This window comes from Bubalus bubalis, chromosome 7 (genome assembly GCF_019923935.1).
Source record: "Bubalus bubalis isolate 160015118507 breed Murrah chromosome 7, NDDB_SH_1, whole genome shotgun sequence".
NCBI classification, from domain to species: Eukaryota; Metazoa; Chordata; class Mammalia; order Artiodactyla; family Bovidae; genus Bubalus; species Bubalus bubalis.
The window spans coordinates 19574910-19594547 of record NC_059163.1 but is presented as its reverse complement, the minus strand read 5'-3'; the positions used below and the strand labels follow the sequence as shown (position 1 = coordinate 19594547).

The 19638-nt window shown below is 42.0% G+C and overlaps 1 protein-coding gene across 3 annotated transcripts in view; it reads right to left on the bottom strand.

Annotated features, from left to right (window-relative positions):
* Nucleotides 1–5496: 5496 nt before the first annotated feature.
* The window catches only part of LOC102394342 (placenta-specific gene 8 protein), a 30849-nt gene continuing 16707 nt past the window's right edge, over nt 5497–19638 (bottom strand). For 2 of the 3 annotated variants that reach the window (XM_044945710.2, XM_044945711.1), the window contains exons 2-4: nt 17185–17313; nt 14400–14524; nt 8963–9094 (exon numbers count right to left, since the gene is read on the bottom strand). In XM_044945710.2, the coding sequence (XP_044801645.1) occupies nt 8978–9094; nt 14400–14524; nt 17185–17284 (342 nt within the window). In that variant the 5' untranslated portion in view covers nt 17285–17313 and the 3' untranslated portion in view covers nt 8963–8977. Of the gene's footprint in view, nt 5703–7895; nt 8011–8962; nt 9095–14399; nt 14525–17184; nt 17314–19638 lie in introns of those variants that run through there. The other variant, XM_025289795.2, reaches the window with a different exon arrangement.

The window sequence follows — 19638 nt, the reverse complement described above, 5'->3', positions numbered from 1 at the left end:
TACCAGGCTCCTCCGTCCATGGGATTTTCCAGGCAAGAGTACTGGAGTGGGGTGCCATTGCCTTCTCCGCAAGGCATCTGTGGCAAATTGCATTTTCCAAAATGGCTACAAGAGTAGCTCTGTCTCTTACATTCTTCAAGCACTTGGCCACACTCCGTTAAGAGTTAGAGGAGGAGTCCCCAACCTCCAGGATCTAATGCCTGATGGTATGAGGTGGAACTGATGTAATAATATAGAAATAAAGTGCACACTAACTAACGCACTTGAATCATCCCAAAACCATCCCCCCAACCTCCATCCGTAGAAAAATTAGTGTTAGTCACTCAGTTGTGTCCAACTCTTTGCTACCCCATGGACTGTAGACCACCAGGCTCCTCATCCATGGGATTTTCCAGGCAAGAGTACTAGAGTGGGGAGCCATTCCCTCCCCCAGGGGATCTTCCTGACCCAGGGATTGAACCCACGTTTCTTTATGTCTTCTCCATTGGCAGGCAGGTTCTTTACCAATTGAGCCACCAAGGAAGCCCCTATTGTCTCTCACAAAACCAGTCCCTGGTGCCAAAAAAGTTGGGGACCGCCGAGTTAGAGTCTGGGGTTCTTTAAATAAGAAGTTGTTCTTGTTTATTTTGCAATAAACTTTATTTATTTATTTATTTTTTAAAAATTAAGAGTCTGTGTCCACTCTCTCTTGAAACCAGGCAGACCTTTGCTACTTCCTCAATAAAGAGAGTTCAGCAGAAGTGAAGCTGTGTGACTCCTAAAACTAGATCATAAAAATGTCACTCACTTCCGTATGGTTTTCTCAAGTTGGTTGCCCTGGACACCTAACAACCCCACGGTGACACAGTCCGAGCAGCTGGTGGCGTGGCTACTGTGGAGAGGAACCCAATCCCTTAGGCTCAGGCCCGGCTGAACCATAGCCAAGAGGCGGCACTCTTTCCCAGCCTTGGTTGAGCTTCCCCAGTTCACACTGCGTGAGCAGAGGCAGAGTATCCTACCCAAAGTATGAAAGTCACTCAGTCGTGTCTGACTCTTTTCGACTCTCTGAACTGTAGCCCACCAGGCGCCTCTGTCTATGGAATTCTCTAGGCAAGAATACTGGAGTGAGTAGCCATTTCCTTCTTCAGGGGATTTTCCCGACCCAGGGATTGAACCCAAGTCTCCTGCATTGGCAGGTGGATTCTTTACAATCTGAGCCACCAGGGAAGCGCCAAAGTATAAACTCTTTTTTTTTTTTTTTTAAAGTAATTAATTTATTTTTGGCTGCACTGGGTCTTTGTTGCTGCACATGGGCTTTCTCTAGACGCAGCTAGCAAGGGCTGCTCTCTAGCTGCTTCTCATTGTGGTGGCTTGTTGTGGAGCATGCGCTCAGTAGTTGTGGTGCACAGGATTAGATGCCTTGTGGCATGTGGGATTCTCCTAGACCAAGGATTGAACCTGTGTCCCCTGCATTGGCAGGTGAATTCCTATCCTCTGCACCACCAGGGAAGTCCCATAAATTATTGACTCTTGAGTAGAAGAAATGGCTGTTGTTTAAGCCACTAAGCAGCAACAGCTGACTCTGATAGAGCAGCCACAGCAAATAGAATGTGTGGATAATCATTACATACCCTGGACAAGTGAAATGAATTCTCTTCTGCTGTCTCTGGCTTTGTCAATCTGTAAATCTTCTATTAATACTTGTCTTCTCCCCAACCTCAACCTCCTCTGAAGAGTTGCTCCTTCTTGTCTCTAGCAATTTCCTTCTAGCATGAAGTAGCATTTAAGGGGGTTTTGATTTTAGGAGGTTTCCCTGATGACTCAGATGGCAATCTGCTTGCAATGCAGAAGACCAGGGTTTGATCCCTGGGTCGGGAAGGTTCCTTGGAGAAGTCAATGGGTACCCACTCTAGTATTCTGCTGCTGCTGCTGCTGCTAAGTTGCTTCAGTCGTGTCTGACTCTGTGCGACCCCATAGACGGCAGCCCACCAGGCTCCTCTGTCCCTGGGATTCTCCAGGCAAGAATACTGGAGTGGGTTGCCATTTCCTTCTCCAATGCCTGAAAGTGAAAAGTGAAAGTGAAGTCGCTCAGTCGTGTCTGACTCTTTGCAACCCCATGGACTGCAGCCTACCAGGCTCCTCCATCCATGGGATTTTCCAGGCAAGAGTACTAGAGTGGGGTGCCATCGCCTTCTCCGACTCTAGTATTCTAGTCCCTGGAAAATCCCAGGGATGGAGGAGCCTAGTGGGTTACAGTCTGTGGGGGTCACAAAGAGTCAAACACGACTGAGCAACTAACACACAGGGAACTGGCCTGGTATGAGGGAGCCTTAGCCACTGGGAATATATGGGATACAGCATAATATCAAGAGTGGGAAACTGAGACTACTAAAAACTGTCTTCAGCTACATCAAAGATTAAAAAAAATTTTTTTTTATCATAACTTTAAAGTAATTTTAAAATAAGCTACATGGGAAGCACATTATTTTGCTTAATAGCAGAGTTCCACACCCGTTCCAATCAACCTTGAGTATTATTGGAAGGACTGATGCTGAAGCTCCAATACTTTGGCCACCTGATGCAAAGAGTCAGTTCATTGGAAAATACTCTGATGCTGGGAAAGATTGAGGGCAGGAGGAGAAGGGGGCAACAGAGGATGAGATGGTTGGATGGCATCACTGACTCAATGGACATGAGTTTGAGAAAGCTCTGGGAAAATAGAGAAGGACAGGGAAGCCTGGTGTGCTGAAGTCCATGGGGTTGCAAAGAATCGGACACAACTTAGAGACTGAACAACAACGAGACCCATTCTGCATCTCTGGGACTATGGTTTCTGGGACTAGAAAGCTGAGATGGAACTAAATTGCTCTGCATCAGAAAGGTATGTGGGCTTCACCCCCGTGTTCACTGCAGCATTATCTACAGTAGCTAATACATGGAAACAACCAAGACAGATGCATGGATAAAGAAAATCTGTGTGTGGGGGTGTAAACATGTACACATAAAGGCATTATGCTTAGTGAAATAAGTCAGACAAAGAAAGACAAATATCATATGATCTCACATACATGTGGAATCTAAAAAACCAAACCAAATCAAAACCCAAAACACCCAGATTCATAGATACAGAGAACAGATTGGTGGTTGCCAGAGGTGGGAGGTGGGCAAATGAGGGTGGTCCAAAGATACAAACTTCTAGTGAATAAGTCATGGGGATACAAAGTACAACATGCTGACTACAGCCAGTAACATTGTACTGCTTATTTTTGATATTTACTAATATGAGAAATCTTTCATAATTTGTGGTTAAGCCATAAAACAAAACAATTTATAAAATAGTATGCACATCACCCCATATTTTCATAAGGAAAATGACTAGGAAAAAACTCCAAATAGTTTCATTTTGCACAAATGTCTTATCTGATTACAATTCTTGCCACCTTGTATACTTTTGAACCTAATCTAGTGACTTCTTGACACAATATTTTCCATGTGCTGGGTGAGTAAGAAGGAAATTAGGGCAAATATGATCTGTCTCTGTTTTCATGATGCTTATCAGTTACCATCAATGCAGGTGTTAAAACAAAACACAGAAAGATGAAGACTGCTAGGAAGGCAACAGACAGGGTATTCTATAAGTTTTTATAGCAATCCTTGGAAGCCTGAGTACTAGGGCCAGGTTTTAAAATTTTATTTATTAATTCTTGGCTGCACTGGGTCCTTGTTTCTGCATGCGGGTTTTCTCCAGCTACGGCAAGTGGGGGCTACTCGGTAGTTGTGACGCGTGGGCTTCTCAATGCAGTGGCTTCTCTCGTTGCAGAACACAGGGTCCGTTTCCCGCAGGCTCAGTAGCTGTGGTGCATGAGCTTAGTTGCCCCGTGGCCTGTGGAATCTTAGTTCCCTGACCAGGGATAGAACCTGTATTTCCTGCATTGTAGGCGGATTCTTAACCACTGGACCACCAGGGAAGTCCTAGGGTTAATCTTTATAAGAAGAAAAAAAACCTTAATGTACGGTCATGAGCAACAAAATAGGACTCAAAACCCCGCTCTCTGGGCCCAGCACTGCCATTCTGTATATATTGCTGACCTTGTAAATGCCATTTCACTTTTCTTTATTGCATACTTGAAAGTTGCTGAGAGAGTAGATTTTGAAAGTTCTCATCACAAGAAAAAAATCTTGTAACTGTGCCGTGATGGATGTGAAGTAAAATGATTGTGGTGACCATTTTGCAATATATACATGTATCAGATTGTTACGTTGTATACCCATGGACAGAGGAGCTGGCAGACTACACAGTCCATGGGGTCACAAGGAGTTGGACATGATTGAGTGACTTAAGTGCACACACACACACACACACGCACACATACACACCCCTAATGCAGTGTTACATGTCAACTATATCTAAATTACAAAATGAAATAAAATGCCAAGTTAACCTGGGTGAAAAAAGAAAAGAAAAAGAAAGTGGAGTCCCTGTGGCTGGCTTGCTACCAGAGATGACTTGGGAGAGGACAGAGATGTGCAATGAGAATTTTAATTAGGTGGTTTGCTGTGTGGTTTATGGCACAAATCCTCCCTGTGTGTATAAAATCTACAGTAAACTCTGCATTGTTAGGCAATTAATTCCTGGAAATGATTTACTGTGAAGACCTGCCAAGGCCGATGAAACTCCCTGGGGGAGGAAACCACACTTTCCTGGGGTGAGGAGCCTTGCAGGGTAACACCTGGTCTCTGGGTGCAAGGAAAATCCAAAATAACAAAAGCATTTTGACAACATTTAAAACACTTTTTGTACTGGACATTTTCAAACTTATGTAAAGGTAGAAAAGTAGAATGAAGCATCTCTACATACTCATCATTCAACTTTGACATTTTGACAAACTTGGCTCATTTTTTAAAAGAAACCTATTGTATGCTGTGTGGCAGCCTGGATGAGAGGGCAGTCTGGGGGAGAATAGTTACATGTACATGCGTGGCTAAGTCCTTTTGCTGTTCATCTGGTACCATCACAACATTGTTAATCAGCTATGACAGGCTCGGTTGCTCAGTTGTGTCTGACTTGGAGACCCATGGACTGTAGCCCACCAGGCTACACTGTCCATGGGATGATCACAGCAAGAATACTGGAGTGGGTTGCCATTTCCTCCTCCAGAAAATCTTCCCATCCCAGGGATCAAACCTGTGTCTCTTGTATCTCCTAAATTGGCAGGTGGATTCTTTACCATTGAGTCACCTGTGTGCATGCTAAGTCACTTCAGTTGTGTCTGATTCTTTGCAACTCTATGGACTGTAGCCTGCCAGGCTTCTCTGTCTGTGGGATTCTCTAGGCAAAAGTACAGGAGTGGGTTGCTGTGCCCTCCTCCAGGGGACCTTCCCAATCCAGGGATCAAACTCATGTCACCTGGGAAGCCCCTAATTGGCTATACCCTAATACAAACAACAACAATAACAACAAAAACAGAAGCATATGGGAATGTTAATTCCATGATGAAGTATTTAAAGACACAAGAATTGTTGAAGAAATTAATTTTTAATGGCAGTCATCTTAGAGAGGAGCACTGTATTTCTTTCAAAGCAAATTAAAAATTAAAAATGTTTTGAAGCCATTTGAAGCCATATGATTAGCTGAATTAGTTTCTAAGATTTAAGGTGAGATAGCACTGAACAGATGCAGTATTTCATTGCGGCATTTTCTTTCACTACCATGTGAACTTGACCTGTAGAAATCAGAAAAAGAAAGACTAAATCAATGAAAGAATTCCATCTTTACATTATCCTTGTTCCAAGTATCAAAACTTTCATTCCACTGCTATCTTACTGCCAAATTGCTACATATTTATTTATTTTTAAATATTTATTTATTTGGCCATATGGCATGTGGACTCTTGGTTCTCTGACCAGGGATTGAACCCACGCCCTCTGCAATGAAAGTGCAGAGTCTTAACCACTGGACCTCCAGGGAAGCCCCCAAATTGCTACATATTTAAAATCTATATATAAAAAAAAATCTATATCAAATCATGACCCCTGGTTCAGTACAATTTACTCAGTTGGTCAAGAAGTTCATTCAGGTTTTTCCATAAGATTTTATGAACATTTTGGTCAACCCAATATTTGAATGAGTCTCAACCACTAGCTAAGATTCAATGAGTTGTCTAGGTTAGAGCTTACTGTGCTTCCTTGCTTGAAAGTTGCATCTATTTATTCATCCACAATAGTTATTAAGTGACTACTATGTCAGGTACCATTGCTATGTTAGGTAAACCAAAAGAATGCTCTGTAGATTGCCAGCGATAATTTCTCTTATCAAATGTCAGTGAATCATCATTCACACTAAGGTAAGAGACTCTAAAAGGCAGAGCTCCCAGGACAGTCTTTTTCATTAATTGGATAATGGACCAGTAAATTACCACATTCTGTGTAGGAGACTACATAGATATTCATTGGAAGGACTGATGCTGAAGCTGAAGCTCTAGTAATTTGGCCACCTGCTGTGAAGAACTGAATCACTAGAAAAGACCCTGATGCTGGCAAGGTTGAAGGCAGGAGGAGAAGGGGATAACAGAGGATGACAAGGTTGGATGGCATCACCAACTTGATGGACATGGGTTTGAGCAAGCTCCGGGAGTTGGTGATGGACAGGGAAGCCTGGCATGCTGCAGTCCACGGGGTCGCAGAGTCAGATACGACTGAGCAACTGAACTGAACTGATGTCGGGGACTAGGGTTACTTTGGCAAAATTCTGAATTGCATTGGTAACAAATGGCTTTAAAGAAACGTCACTGCTTGGGAAGAGAAACAACAGTTGTGTCTCAGGAGGCAGGTTACAAGGAAGAAAAAGAATAAGAAAACTCACCATCTGGACTCTGCTTGTAAATGGGTTAAGCACATCAGTCATTGAGGAAAGCAGTCAGAAGACAAATACTAAGACACTAAAACGGCACTAAAAGAAATGAGCTAAAACGTTCATGAAGAGGACACAATTTTGTGCTGCATGTGGCAAAAGAGCTGAGAGAGAGACAGATTGTGCCCATGCCAACCGTTGGCACAGATGAATGCAGTATCCTGATCAAACGCTCTCAGAGACCTCTCGGGAGATAGGACTTTTAGAGAATAGCCCTTTCCAGGTGATAATAAAACTTGGATGATAAATTCCATGGGATTGGCAGTAAGAGACGGAAAGACAGGACTGAGAAGCCATCGTCCTCTTGCCTAAGAAAAATAGGAAGAACTAAGAAGATTTAAAATGTGACCAGGAGAGCTTAGGAAACTAGGCTTATGAGCAGTTGCCCAGCTTTGACAATATCACCACCAAAAAGGCAGTACTCTTCTTCCTAAACGGGAGCTTTGGGCATTTTAGATAACTGGTTGAATTGTCCACACTTCATTCACAGAAACTAAGGTAGCTTTCTACCACTTTGGAGAATGTATTACTCTTTTAATATTGTGGTGTTGACAAGGACATATCACTAGATCCATTACACAGTCACGGTTAGTGTGACGTCTCAGTGGGTTACTGTTGACAGCAGTGGACCTGAGATGTAGGCTTTGGGAAATGAATGTTCGGTTGTACACATATCTCTGGTACCTTCAATCATGATGCTGTGAAGATACACATGGAGGATATGTGGCACGTTTATCTGGTACGTCATACGGCCACTCCACCTGTGGCAGACATCCTAACAAATCCCAGAATTCTTTCCCATCCAATCAGGGCTAGCCCTCTGTACCCAGGCTCTCTGGGAAGCTGAGTCCCAACTGATTGGTGCAGGCTGGCCATTGAGAGTCATTTGCCCTCCCTTTGCCAAGGGCCATCTCATGGATCTGTGAGATAGAGGACCAAAGAAATCAAAGATACCTTTGAGACTTCCTTTTGCTACTCACAAATCAAAGAGGTCCTGCCAACTTACCAAGCATCTTTTATAAGGCATTCATTGCTTTTCTTTTTTCAATATCTCGCTTGAGTTGACAAAGGGCACAGTACGGTAAAAATGCCAGACACAGGAAATCCTTGCAAATGGATCCCTGTTAAAAAACAAACAAATAGATCAACAGGTAGCCTGTGAATAGTCACACAATTCCCTGCACTTGTTTCACTTTTCAAACCTCTTTAAAACATACATTTTATGTCACTTGTTTATCATGTTTATCACTATTTTATCACATGTTTATCATGTTTAACACTATCATGTTTATCACTATCAATGTTTATCATATTGTCACTTGTTTACTGCTATTTTTCTTTTAATAAAAAAACCATTTATTTATTCATTTATTTTTGGCTGTGCTGGGTCTTCGTCACTTTTTTTCAGCTTTTCTTTAGTTGCGGTGAGCGGAGGCTACTCTCTAGTTGCGGCGTGCAGGCTTCTCATTTCAGTGGCTTCTCTTGTTGCAGAGCGTGAGCTCTTGGTGTGTGGGCTTCAATAGTTTCGGCTCCTGGGCTCTAGAGCACAGGCTCAATAGTTGTGACGCACGGGCTTAGTTGCTCCATGGCATGTGGGATCTTTCCAAATCAGGGATAGAACCCATGTCTCCTGCATTGGCATGTGGATTCTTCACCACTGAGCCATCAGGGAAGCCCATCCCTATTTTTTTTTTTTTTTTTTTGATGACCAAGTGAAGTTAACTGACTTGCTAACTAAATCTCATAAACTGGTGGCAGTGACTGGTCTTTCTCCTCTCAAGCCAGTACCCTTTACATAATAACATACCGTTTCAAATGATCTGCAGGTTACAATCATAGCCACAGTTCTCTATTATCTGTTCTAGAAGAGTTCTCTACTTTTTTCCTTTTTAGAAACCTTTTGATTTACCTATTTTTACTGATGTGGAATGGTTCCCTTTAAAGCCAGGTGTGTAATGCACCAATTTTTCCAATTGATTGTGAGTATAGGGCTAGGTCACACATCACCCTGTATCCCTCTAATCTTTTTCATTGACATCCCTCATGTTCTGCAAGGAAGGCAGTCCATAGTGAGAGAGGATATAAACCTTACTGGCAAAAGAAGAAATTAGAGAATGAAGAGTGTCTAGAAAAACTGTAGAATGAGCTGCTTGGCAGAGTTTTGAAGGCCCTCTCCATGGGAGGTCCAGTTGGGTCTTTGATGACCCACGGCTAGATATGCCCTAGAAGGGACTCCTGCTCTGTATAGTCAGCACTGGCTGATCCGAGGGGTCTAATCTGATGAGCAGGTTATGTGACTGTGTGTCTTGACTAACTGATATATTTTGCACTCCATTTTTGGATAGCACTTAGTTTTTAAAATTTAAAAATTAAAAAAAAATTTAAAATTTAGTACAATTCCCAATTTCCAGTGAAAAGAGAGACCCAGAGAGAGCGAGCGAGCAGGAAAGGGAAAGAGAGTAGATTTAGCCTATAAAGTTTGGGAGTTCCTAAGTGGTGAGAAAAGTGATTTACTTTTCGTAAATTTTTTTCCTTGCTGTAGTGATTTTGATTTTTATCTGATGGAGAAAGTGTGTGGGACAAAGACTGGACAATGAGATAACCATGTTAGAATCTAATGTCTTGACCTTCATCAGATAAAGGAACGGATACTCAATTTGAAGACAATTTGGTCCCTTGACCATTTCTTTTTCCCTGAAAAATCATCCAAATCCTTTAACCCTTCCTCAAAGTGCTTGTTTTTTTTTTTTTTTCCATGTTTGAGTTCATTATTTATATTTATTCATCTTTTAAGCTTTTATTAAACCAACATTTATTGAATATACATAATATGTTATTAATACAAAAATGAAAATATTCATCAAGGATGTAACTAGTTTTCTGTTTCAGCATGTCTATGCCTGTCTTTATCTCAGGAAGTTTGTAGGAGAAAAAAGTCCCGCTATTATTTGCTGAGAAACCTAGGGAAACCTTTAGAAAACACACCCTAATTCTAAGTCTGTTTCATAATACAGATATAGAAAATATTGAGAAGAAAAAAATTCCTCTTTCAAATGAGAGGACATGAACTACGGGTTTAAACCATGCTGAAGTTAGCAAGGGACATAAACGCCTTGCTCAGAACAGCTTCTTGGGAAATGGTCCCAGAAACAAAGATTTTTGCATTCATCACTCTGTTTGGGAAAGGGGACTGGTGCTTCACTTGTTTGGAAGCTGTTTAAAAAAAAAAAAAAAGAAATCTGGTCATGAGGACTGGTTACAGAATCACTGTGCAAATGAATGAGTTGTGGTACCTGACTCAATACACACGGACTTGGGAAGACAAGATGGTTAAGTGGGAAGAACCAGGCCTGGCTGTAAGTCAGAATAAACATGAGCCCGTGGGGTGGGGTGGACTGAGAGAGTGGCATAGACATATATACACTACCCTGTATACAATAGCTAGTGGGAAGATGCTGTGCAGCCCTGGGAGCTCAGCTCAGTGCTCCGTGATGACCTAGGGGCGTGGGATGAAGCATGGTGGGTGGGAGGTCCAAGAGGGAAGGGTTTTTATATATATACATAGAGCTGATTCACGTTGCTGTACGGAAATGAACACAACATTATAAATTTTGTTTACATTTCAATTTTAAAAAATAAAGTAATAATTAAAAAAAAACCTTGAGCCCAAATTTCAGCATGTCCATGTTCTATGACCTTAAGGCTTTCTCATTCCTACTTTTCATGTCCACGAAGTGGAGATACCACTGCCTGCCCCGCAAAGCATTTGTAAGTAGTATATGAGCACATATATGTCCAGGCAGTATTCCAGCACATAGGAGTTCAATCTGTGGTTGTTTCTTCTCTTTCTCCTCTGCTGTGGAGGTTGTGGCCCTGGCCAAGGGGATGGTCTCTTGCCTGTCTGTGTCCATGAAGGGAGGCGGAGGTTAGAGAGGCTGTGCTGGGGCAGCCTTATAAATGTTTGCATAGATGTAAAGGGGGAACAAAGCAGAGAACCTGAACTGTACAAATCAGTCCTAGGGTTTATTAGCCATTTTAGAGGTCTGTTCTAAGAAAGAACACTAGAGATACACTGTCTATAAATGCACGTATATAATAGACACCAAGAAAACTTATTATACAATCCTAGACCCTAGGAAGATCTTAGAAATCATCTTGCACAACTTTCTCATGAAAGATGAGAAAACTGATGCTAACAAATGATTTGTCAGAGAGCCCAAAGTGAACTGTTTGCTGAGCTGTTTCCAGAAACTTATCTCCAGAATTCAGCTAAGCTCTCCTTCCTCTACCCTCTGACGGACCACTTAGAGAATCTCACTCCCATACTCACAACTACATACATCCATGTACACAACTATGTGCACAAGTACATACACCCGACACTTTGCATATGGTTTTGGGAAGTTTGTGAAACAGTCACGAAGTTAAGAACCCTTGTGTTAAGTTCTGCTGCCTTTTGAGGGATGTAAATGAGAGCACAGGGAGTGCTGAGAGAGGCGGCTGAGCAAGCCCACGGAAGGAATGCAGGCTGCCCGAAGACAGCTGAGCTAAGAACAAAAATTATAATAGTGACTCATGAGCACTTGTTACTTGCCAGACCCTGTGCTAAGTCCTTTCCCTGCATTATCTGCTGTGACTCTTACTGCACCACCTTAGAGGAGGTATCATTGTTACCATTTTATCAGAGAGCCAAGGCTTAGCGAGATGAATTGTTATTGGTTACAATGAGTGAGAGGCTAAGTTTTCAAGTCACTTCTGTGTTTAAAAGCATTTTAAACGCTTTCCAGATCACTTAAAATGAAAGCTAGATTTCTTAAAATGGTCTGCAAGGTCTTGCTGTGATATTTTCTTCTTCTGTTACCATTCCCCATCTCCCACCCCACCTCCAGCCTTTCCACCTCTCTGTTGTACGTATCACCAACCTATACATTATATTCTTACTTATTCTTAGTTATCAGAGAAGGCAATAGCAACCCACTCCAGTACTCTTGCCTGGAAAATCCCATGGACGGAGGAGCCTGGTGGGCTGCCATCTATGGGGTCTCACAGTCTCAGACACGACTCAAGTGACTTAGCAGCAGCAGCAGCATTCTTAGTTATATTGTAACTGTTTTCTTCCATTAGTGTCTAAGCTCTCCCATTGACAACCATCACGGTAATAACTGATGGAGGCAAGAATCTATCACAGATGTTAGAACTAGTGGGTGAAAGTTTGATTTACATGTCTCTACAAGATCCTTATCCATTATAAAGGGGAAAGTAGCAACTCTGTGGTGGAGAATCTTGGCAGACACTATCTTAACTAAGGACTCAACGTGAGCATCACACACAGTGAGACAACCTGATGTCATGTGCTGCAAGGCGAACAGAGCATCACTTTTGTAGAGTTGATGCCAAAAGTGTATAACCGAAGTCTTATCACGAGGAAACATTTGACAAACCAAATTGAGGGATAGTCTACGAAATAACTGATCTGTATTCATTAAAAAAAAAAAAAGACAAACACTGAGAAAATCTTCCATATTATAGAAGAAGTGAATGACAGTTGTCATTCAGTTCCAGTGGTCCCAGTTCATCTTAACCCTCCCAGCCCCTGCATGATTGCAATTTTCCGTTCACAGAATCACTTGCCAGGCTCTGCCTGCTTCCATCATTAGATCTCCCTTCAGATTATTCCCCACCCACACCCTCTAATACTGTCCACAGGTGCTCTGTGCCTCAAGTGATACGGGCACACACACCCATGTTACCCTATCTTCTTCTTCAGGAGAGGGCGAACAGCTGGCTTAACTCCTCAGCGTCTCCATCTCATCTCTGCAGCTTTGCCACCCCTCCCTTGAGGGAGTTCTAGGGAAGACAGATGCCACAGACACCTCCAGTCAACCCCAGGGGCCCTTACTCAGCTCAGCTGAGGGCAGAATTTCACATTTTTGTTGCCCTGGATGGTCAAGAAAGAAAGTAAAGGCCAGGCGCTGGCGGAAGCTGGTCCAGACAACTGATTTTTTTTTTCCATCTAAAGAAAGTTATTGGGATAATTGGTAAAGTTTAAATAATACATTGAAACATGTATAATATCATGTATGAGACGAGTAGCCAGTCCAGGTTCGATGCACGATACTGGATGCTTGGGGCTGGTGCAGTGGGACGACCCAGAGGGAGGGTATGGGGAGGGAGGAGGGAAGAGGGTTCAGGATGAGAAACACAGGTATACCTGTGGCGGATTCATTTCGATATTTGGCAAAACTGATACAATATTGTAAAGTTTAAAAATAAAATAAAATTAAAAAAAAATATAAATTAAAAAAAAATACCCACGGATTAGCTAATAGTACTGTATCAATGTTAAATTCCTTTTGATAATCACATGGTGATAAAATAAGAGAATGTCTTTGTTTTTAGGAAATACACACTGAAATAGAGATAATAGGGTATCCAGTTTATAATTTACTCTCAAATGATTCAGAAAAAAAATAGAATAGATAAATAAAGACAAGAAAGAGAGAAAATCAATCAAATCTGGTACGTTTTTAAATACTGGGGGAATCTGGGTGAAGAGTGTATAGGAAGTCTTTGTATCATTTCTGTGACTTTAAGTCTGAAATTATGTTAAAATAAAAATCTCAAAAAAATTGAAGTGAGCTCCACGAAGACAGGAATTTTTATTTCCTTTGTTCACTGGTGTGTCTTTAGCATCTGTAATAGTCCTTGGTATGTTCTGCATATTCAGTAAATCCCCGTTGAATGAGTGAACACTAGCTTATGACTTAACAAGGTTCTAGGTGCTCAATAACATCTTTTGAGTGAATGAACACTGTTTTACGAGTTATCAGTGAGGTAACTGGCTCAAAAATGTGCTGGCTCTGGGCGGATCTATATACACCCATTTTTCACCTAAGGCTTTCTAAGCAACAGCCACCCACCCTGCAGAGTCCAGTCTGACTCTGAGTTAAGCCAGGAGAGACTCTGTGCTGACCTTCATCCCTCACCTGCTCATCTCCAGCAGCTTTTTCAGAGACACATCTATTGGATCAATAAAAAGTTTTATTGTGAATATATCCCAAGGGATAGATAGATAGTCTCTGTAAATCATTTATAAAGTTTAAGATGTGGGGGTAAGGGATAGTTAGGGAGTTCGAGAAGGTCATGTACACACTGCTATATCCAAAATGGGTAACCAACAAGGACCTACTATACAGCACATGGAACTCTGCTCAATGTTATGTGGCAGCCTGGATGGGAGCAGGGTTTGGGAGAGAATGGATACATTTATATGTATGGCTGAGTCCATTGGCTGTACACCTGAAATTGTTACAGTATTTTTTATCACCTATACCCCAATACAAAATAAAAAGTTTAAAGTTTAAAGGAAAAAATGTTTAGGATGGCAGTGGAGAAAAGGCTAGGGTCAAGTCATGATGGTGAGGAGGGCAATCATGGAGATGCAGTCAGACTGAAGGAAGGCCATTGGGCTGTCGGGGTGACTATTTCCTGGTGGACATGGGTTACTCACCGGGATGCCGTATCGGGTCCGATACATTGTCCTCATGGCGACACTTGATCCGCACAGGCAGAATTCGTTCATGTCAGAGGCAATCTGACACGAAAGGCACAGGGGACAGAAAGCCCCACAGAGACCTGAGTGCAGGGTGAAATCACAGAAATCAGTCAAGATTGTAAGGAGGCTGACTTAATCATACCTCTTCCATGGGCTTCCCGGGTGGCTCAGTGGTAAAGAACCCACCTGCCAATGCAGGAGACATAAGAGATATGGGTTTGATCCCTGGGTTGGGAAGATCCCCTGGAGGAGGTCATGGCAACCCACTCCAGTGTTCTTGCTGGAGAATCCCATGGACGGAGGAGCCTGGCGGGCTACAGTCCATGGAGCTGCAGAGTCGAACACAACTGATCACACAAACACACACACACCGCTTTCAAGAAAATATATACTCAGGAAATGGCCTTAGTGGACACTTGGTGGAAACAATGGGGTCACCTGGCTCTTTATATCTTGCTTCTAGATCCTACACACACTGGGGAAATTTGCTCGTCATATGACTGATCAGACTTAACTGCAAAAACGCCTGCCTTGCCAGGATGGGAGGGGAGTCTGGGGGAGAATGGATACATGTATACATATGGCTGAGTCCCTTCCCTGTTCATCTGAGACCTGTCACAACATTGTTTGTTAATCGGCTATCACATCAGATCAGATCAGTTGCTCAGTTGTGTCCGACTCTTTGCGACCATGAATCGTAGCATGCCAGGCCTCCCTGTCCCAGGGCTGATCTTCAGAATAATCGGTTATACCCCCATACAAAATAAAACGTTTAGGAAAAAAATTGCTTAAAAAATAATTGCTAACTTCTCCCCCCGACAACCTCAACTCATTAAATCATCAAAATAGTCATCCAAAAAAAAAAAAAAGTTCCTGCCTTGTTGATCTGAGCATGTCCAAATTATCTTTCTTCCTTATCCTTGTTTACATTTGGAGCATACGGGAATAGGAAGTTTGTGGCGTCGGAATGTCTGAGCAACCCTCTGGAAACTGTGGGAAGGTGCTTAGGATCAGAAAGCATTGAGTAAAGAAATAATTGAAAAAATGAGAAAAGCAGTAGGAAACAGATTATAGATGGTCATTCTGGCAAAGAGGAAAGTTTTATTATTGTTATGAGGATTGAAGCAAGTAAAAGTTAAGGGATATTGACATAAAAACTTAAAAAGTATAGTGAAGTTTCACTTTTAAGAGTCTGTGTGAGACAAAAAATGACCTAAGAAAATAGTGACAAACAGGAAACTGTTCTCAAACGTGCTGAGTTCAAGCTTATTTTGAAAAGCTCTAGGGTGGAGTTTTGTCATGGCTGTACCCTAGATGAGATAAGAAAACTCTTATTTTTTGATTGATGGTTTTCAGCCAAAGGCTATCTCCACAGAACTTGGAACTTCCATCATATACACACACACAAAAGAGGCTCTTTCTCAAGACAGTGGAAAGACTAGCCACACAGAGAATGTCTACATCCCTTTGGGCAATAGACTCTGAAACAGGAATTTGTCTTACACCAAAGTGTGTTTGGTGCTGTGAAAGAATTTAAGGTTAGGAAAGCTAAAAACCCGAAAGCTTCCTGAAATGCACCGACCACAAGAGTCACAAGAATATTGAAATCTGGAAACACAGACTCAGCCCTGTAGGGAAAAGAGGAGTAAAGGGAAGAGTGGAGAAACACATCAAGAACACGGGGATGCTAATGAGGTGGGAAATATAAAGCCCGATGATCGATCTGGATAAGGATAATAAATTCAAGGCAGGCAGGTAAAATGAATGAATAAAACTGGTTGAAAAAAACACAAACCAGCCAACAGTGGATGATGGACACGAATATGGCAAACTCTAGAGTGGAGGTCCCTTTGAAGAGGGTTAACTAAGGGGGTTAGAAGACTCTTAAGAGTCCCCTGGGGGGGAAGGGGGGGCTGGTGAAAAAAAAAAAAAAAGAGTCCCCTGGACTGCAAGATCAAACCATTCAATCCTAAAGGAAATCAGTCCTGAATATTCCTTGGAAGGACTGATGCTGAAGCTGAAGCTGCAGAACTTTGGCCACCTGATGTGAAGAGCGGACTCATTGGAAAAGACCCTGAGGCTGGGAAAGATTGAGGGCAAAAGAAGGGGGTTGCAGAGACTGCGATAATTGCATAGCATCATGAACTCAATGGACAGGAGTTTGAGCAAACTCTGGGAGATAGTGAAGGACAGGGAAGCCTGCTGTGCTGCAGTCCATGGGGTCCCAAAGAGTCGGACACGACTTTGCGACTGAACAACAACAGCAACAAGTCAGCTTGGCAGCAGCTGACTTCTGCCAGTTGAGATAGAGGACTCCTCTTTCCAGATTTTCCAAATTTTCAAGAGAAGCTGGAAATCTAGATGAGAAAGCTGCATTTTTATGTGGAATCTGATCTGAGAGGCACACCACATCCTGTGGCATGCGGGATCTTAGTTCCCTGACCGGGGGCCCCCTGTACTGGAAGCGAGGAGTCTTAACCCCTGGACTGCCAAGGAAGTCCCTGGCATCTGACTTTTATATGGTTTCTACTGTTTTAAAGTTAATACAGCAAGAGGGGCCATTATGTACAGGACAGACATAACACATCCACTAGTAAAGTCTGCCCAGGTGTTCCACCTTGTGACCGATGATCTCTAGAATAACACGTGGATCTCAGTGAGAGGATAAGCAAGCCATTTTTGTTATGGCAGTGACTGCATGATTGTAGCCCAGGAGAAAGCAAAAGCTACGTTTACTTACAGATCCCTATGTCATCAAAGCAGTCAAAGGGGCCGGTTTGCCAGTCACTGGACGCCGAGACCGCTGAGCCGTAACCTGGCTGCGAAACAACTGGGTTCATTTTCAAGACTGAGTTCAAAAGGGTACTGCCTGTGAAAACAAAACCAAAAAATTATTTAACACCTAACTGTGTTGGTTGGATATAACATAGATATCAATTCAGAAAGCATTTCACTGCACCTCCTTTGGTTGGAGTCAGTCACATTCAACTAACTTGGCATGACATTTCCAGACTCTTGCTGATATTTGAGAATTAAAAATACAAAAGATAGAAAAGCAGCATAAAAGAGAAGGGATGAGGATTCCATTCTCAGGTTGTCTGGTTGTGTATGTGTGTGTGTGTTTTCCCCATTCACCAATTCCTCTTTTATCAGCAAGATGATTTTTTTTGTGTGTGCTATTTTCAAGACAACTGTTTTGCATTTAAAGTATTTTTATTTAATGGTCATTATAATCAGTTTTTACAAAGCAAGTTCATAGGCATTCTCTCAGTTGCTCTGTAGGAGAACTCTGTGAGATAAAGTTGTTTACTTCTCCATAAAATTGGTGTTATGAAAGCAGATGTTTCGGGCTAATGTCAGCATTAGCCAACTAATTACTAGTGGTATCCTGACAGCTAAAGTTTAACTTGGAAAAAGATGAATTTCTCTTTGCAAATGTTTCTCCGAAAAAAGAGGCTTTAAGTCCCACAGAAAAACCCAGTGGTTGCAAAACCACTGGGAAAGGGTGTCCTCCCTATACTTCTTACATTTCATTCAGTGATCAAGTTAAGTCTTGTGCGCTGTTACCTAGTAAGAACTTTCAAGAGAGAAAATGTCTTTGATTTCCTTAATGACTAATGCTAAACCTTTCTCTTTTCTTGTATTGACTCTAACTATGCCGTGCTCTATAGTTTTTAATTTTATTTTTTAGTGTTTCTTTATTTATTTGGCTGTGCTGGGTTTAGTTGAGGCACACGGGATCTTTGATCTTCGTTGCCGCATACAGAATTTTTAGCTGCAGCGTGTAGGATCTAGTTCCCTGACCAGGGATCGAACCTGGGACCCCGGCCTTGGGAGGAAGGAGTTTTAGCCACCGGATCACCAGGGAAGTCCGCGTGCTCTGTGGTTTGGTCCCGGGTCACTTTCAATACTTCCCTTCACTAGTTGGAGGGCAACCTCTACCCACATTTCCCGCTGCTTTACTCCCTTCAGTCTTCCTCCCCTATGTTGCTAAGGAAGTCTCCAGTCAAAGATTCTACCACTGTGCTTCCCAGTCCTGACTGTGCAGCACGTTCATCCTCATGCTCGGTTGCAGATAGATACAGTAGATATGCACTAGGATATTGCTGAACTAATTAGCAGAGAGGTGATGGTTAAGAGTCATGAGAATGGATAATATTCCCTTGCCTAACCGAGTGAATTTAAATTCATGAAGGGTAAGACACAACTTTTCAGTTTTTATGTAGAAGTGTTTTGTATTTCTCATTATAAAGGAGTCTTATTAATTAAAATATTCTACATAGAAGTTATTTTCCACTGGCTTGTTTACAGATATTCTGTCTTAGAAAATCACTGTCACCTTGTTAGCTAACATTTGTGATATAACTTATTTAAATACAATAGAAAACTTGTTTATAATCAACAAAGTTTTCTTCTATTTTTAAAAAATTTACTGTGGGTAAGAACCAGTTGAGGGGGTTTTAAAATTATACATCCCTAGAAATTTGGATTTAACTTACAAAGTCTAGAAAGGGATTGAGGAATCTATGTATTCAATAAGTACCAAAGTGCTTCTTAAGGGAGAGGGGCTGATAAAAAAAAATAAGAGTGGTGAAGGGGACCAGCTGTTTTATTGCCTAATCTGACTGCTTTTAAATTTACATCGTATTTGTTTGACTGCTTTCCCAACCACTGATTCTTCTGAGAACCAAATCAAAAGAGGATAAGAAAATAAGAGAATAATTCATTCAAAATCTTTTTATCCAGCGAGTCTGGCCTTGTTTTGGTATTGGGTGTAGGTACAAAGCCAGAGGGGAGATATCAGAACTTTGAATAAGGAGGAGAAACGAAGAAGAGAACTCATCAGGTAGGACTCTCCAGTAGTGAAATAAAAGACCTAAAACCGCAGAGACACTTGCATAGCACCAAAGACAGGTAGAATAATTCACAGAGGAAGTGGTGGCATTCATTTTCAATCAAAACAAGTCTGTTCTAGAAAGAGATTCACAGAATTAGAGAAGGAACGTATGGTTGCCCAGGGGTGGGGGTGGGGGGAGGAGGAAAGGTGGGGGAAAGGACAGTTAGGGAGTTGGGATGGACATGTACACACTGTGATATTTAAAATGGGTTCAACTAAGGTCCTACTGTAGAGCACAGGGAACTCTGCTCAATGTTACCTGGCAACCTGGACAGAGGGGAGTTTGGGGGAGAATGG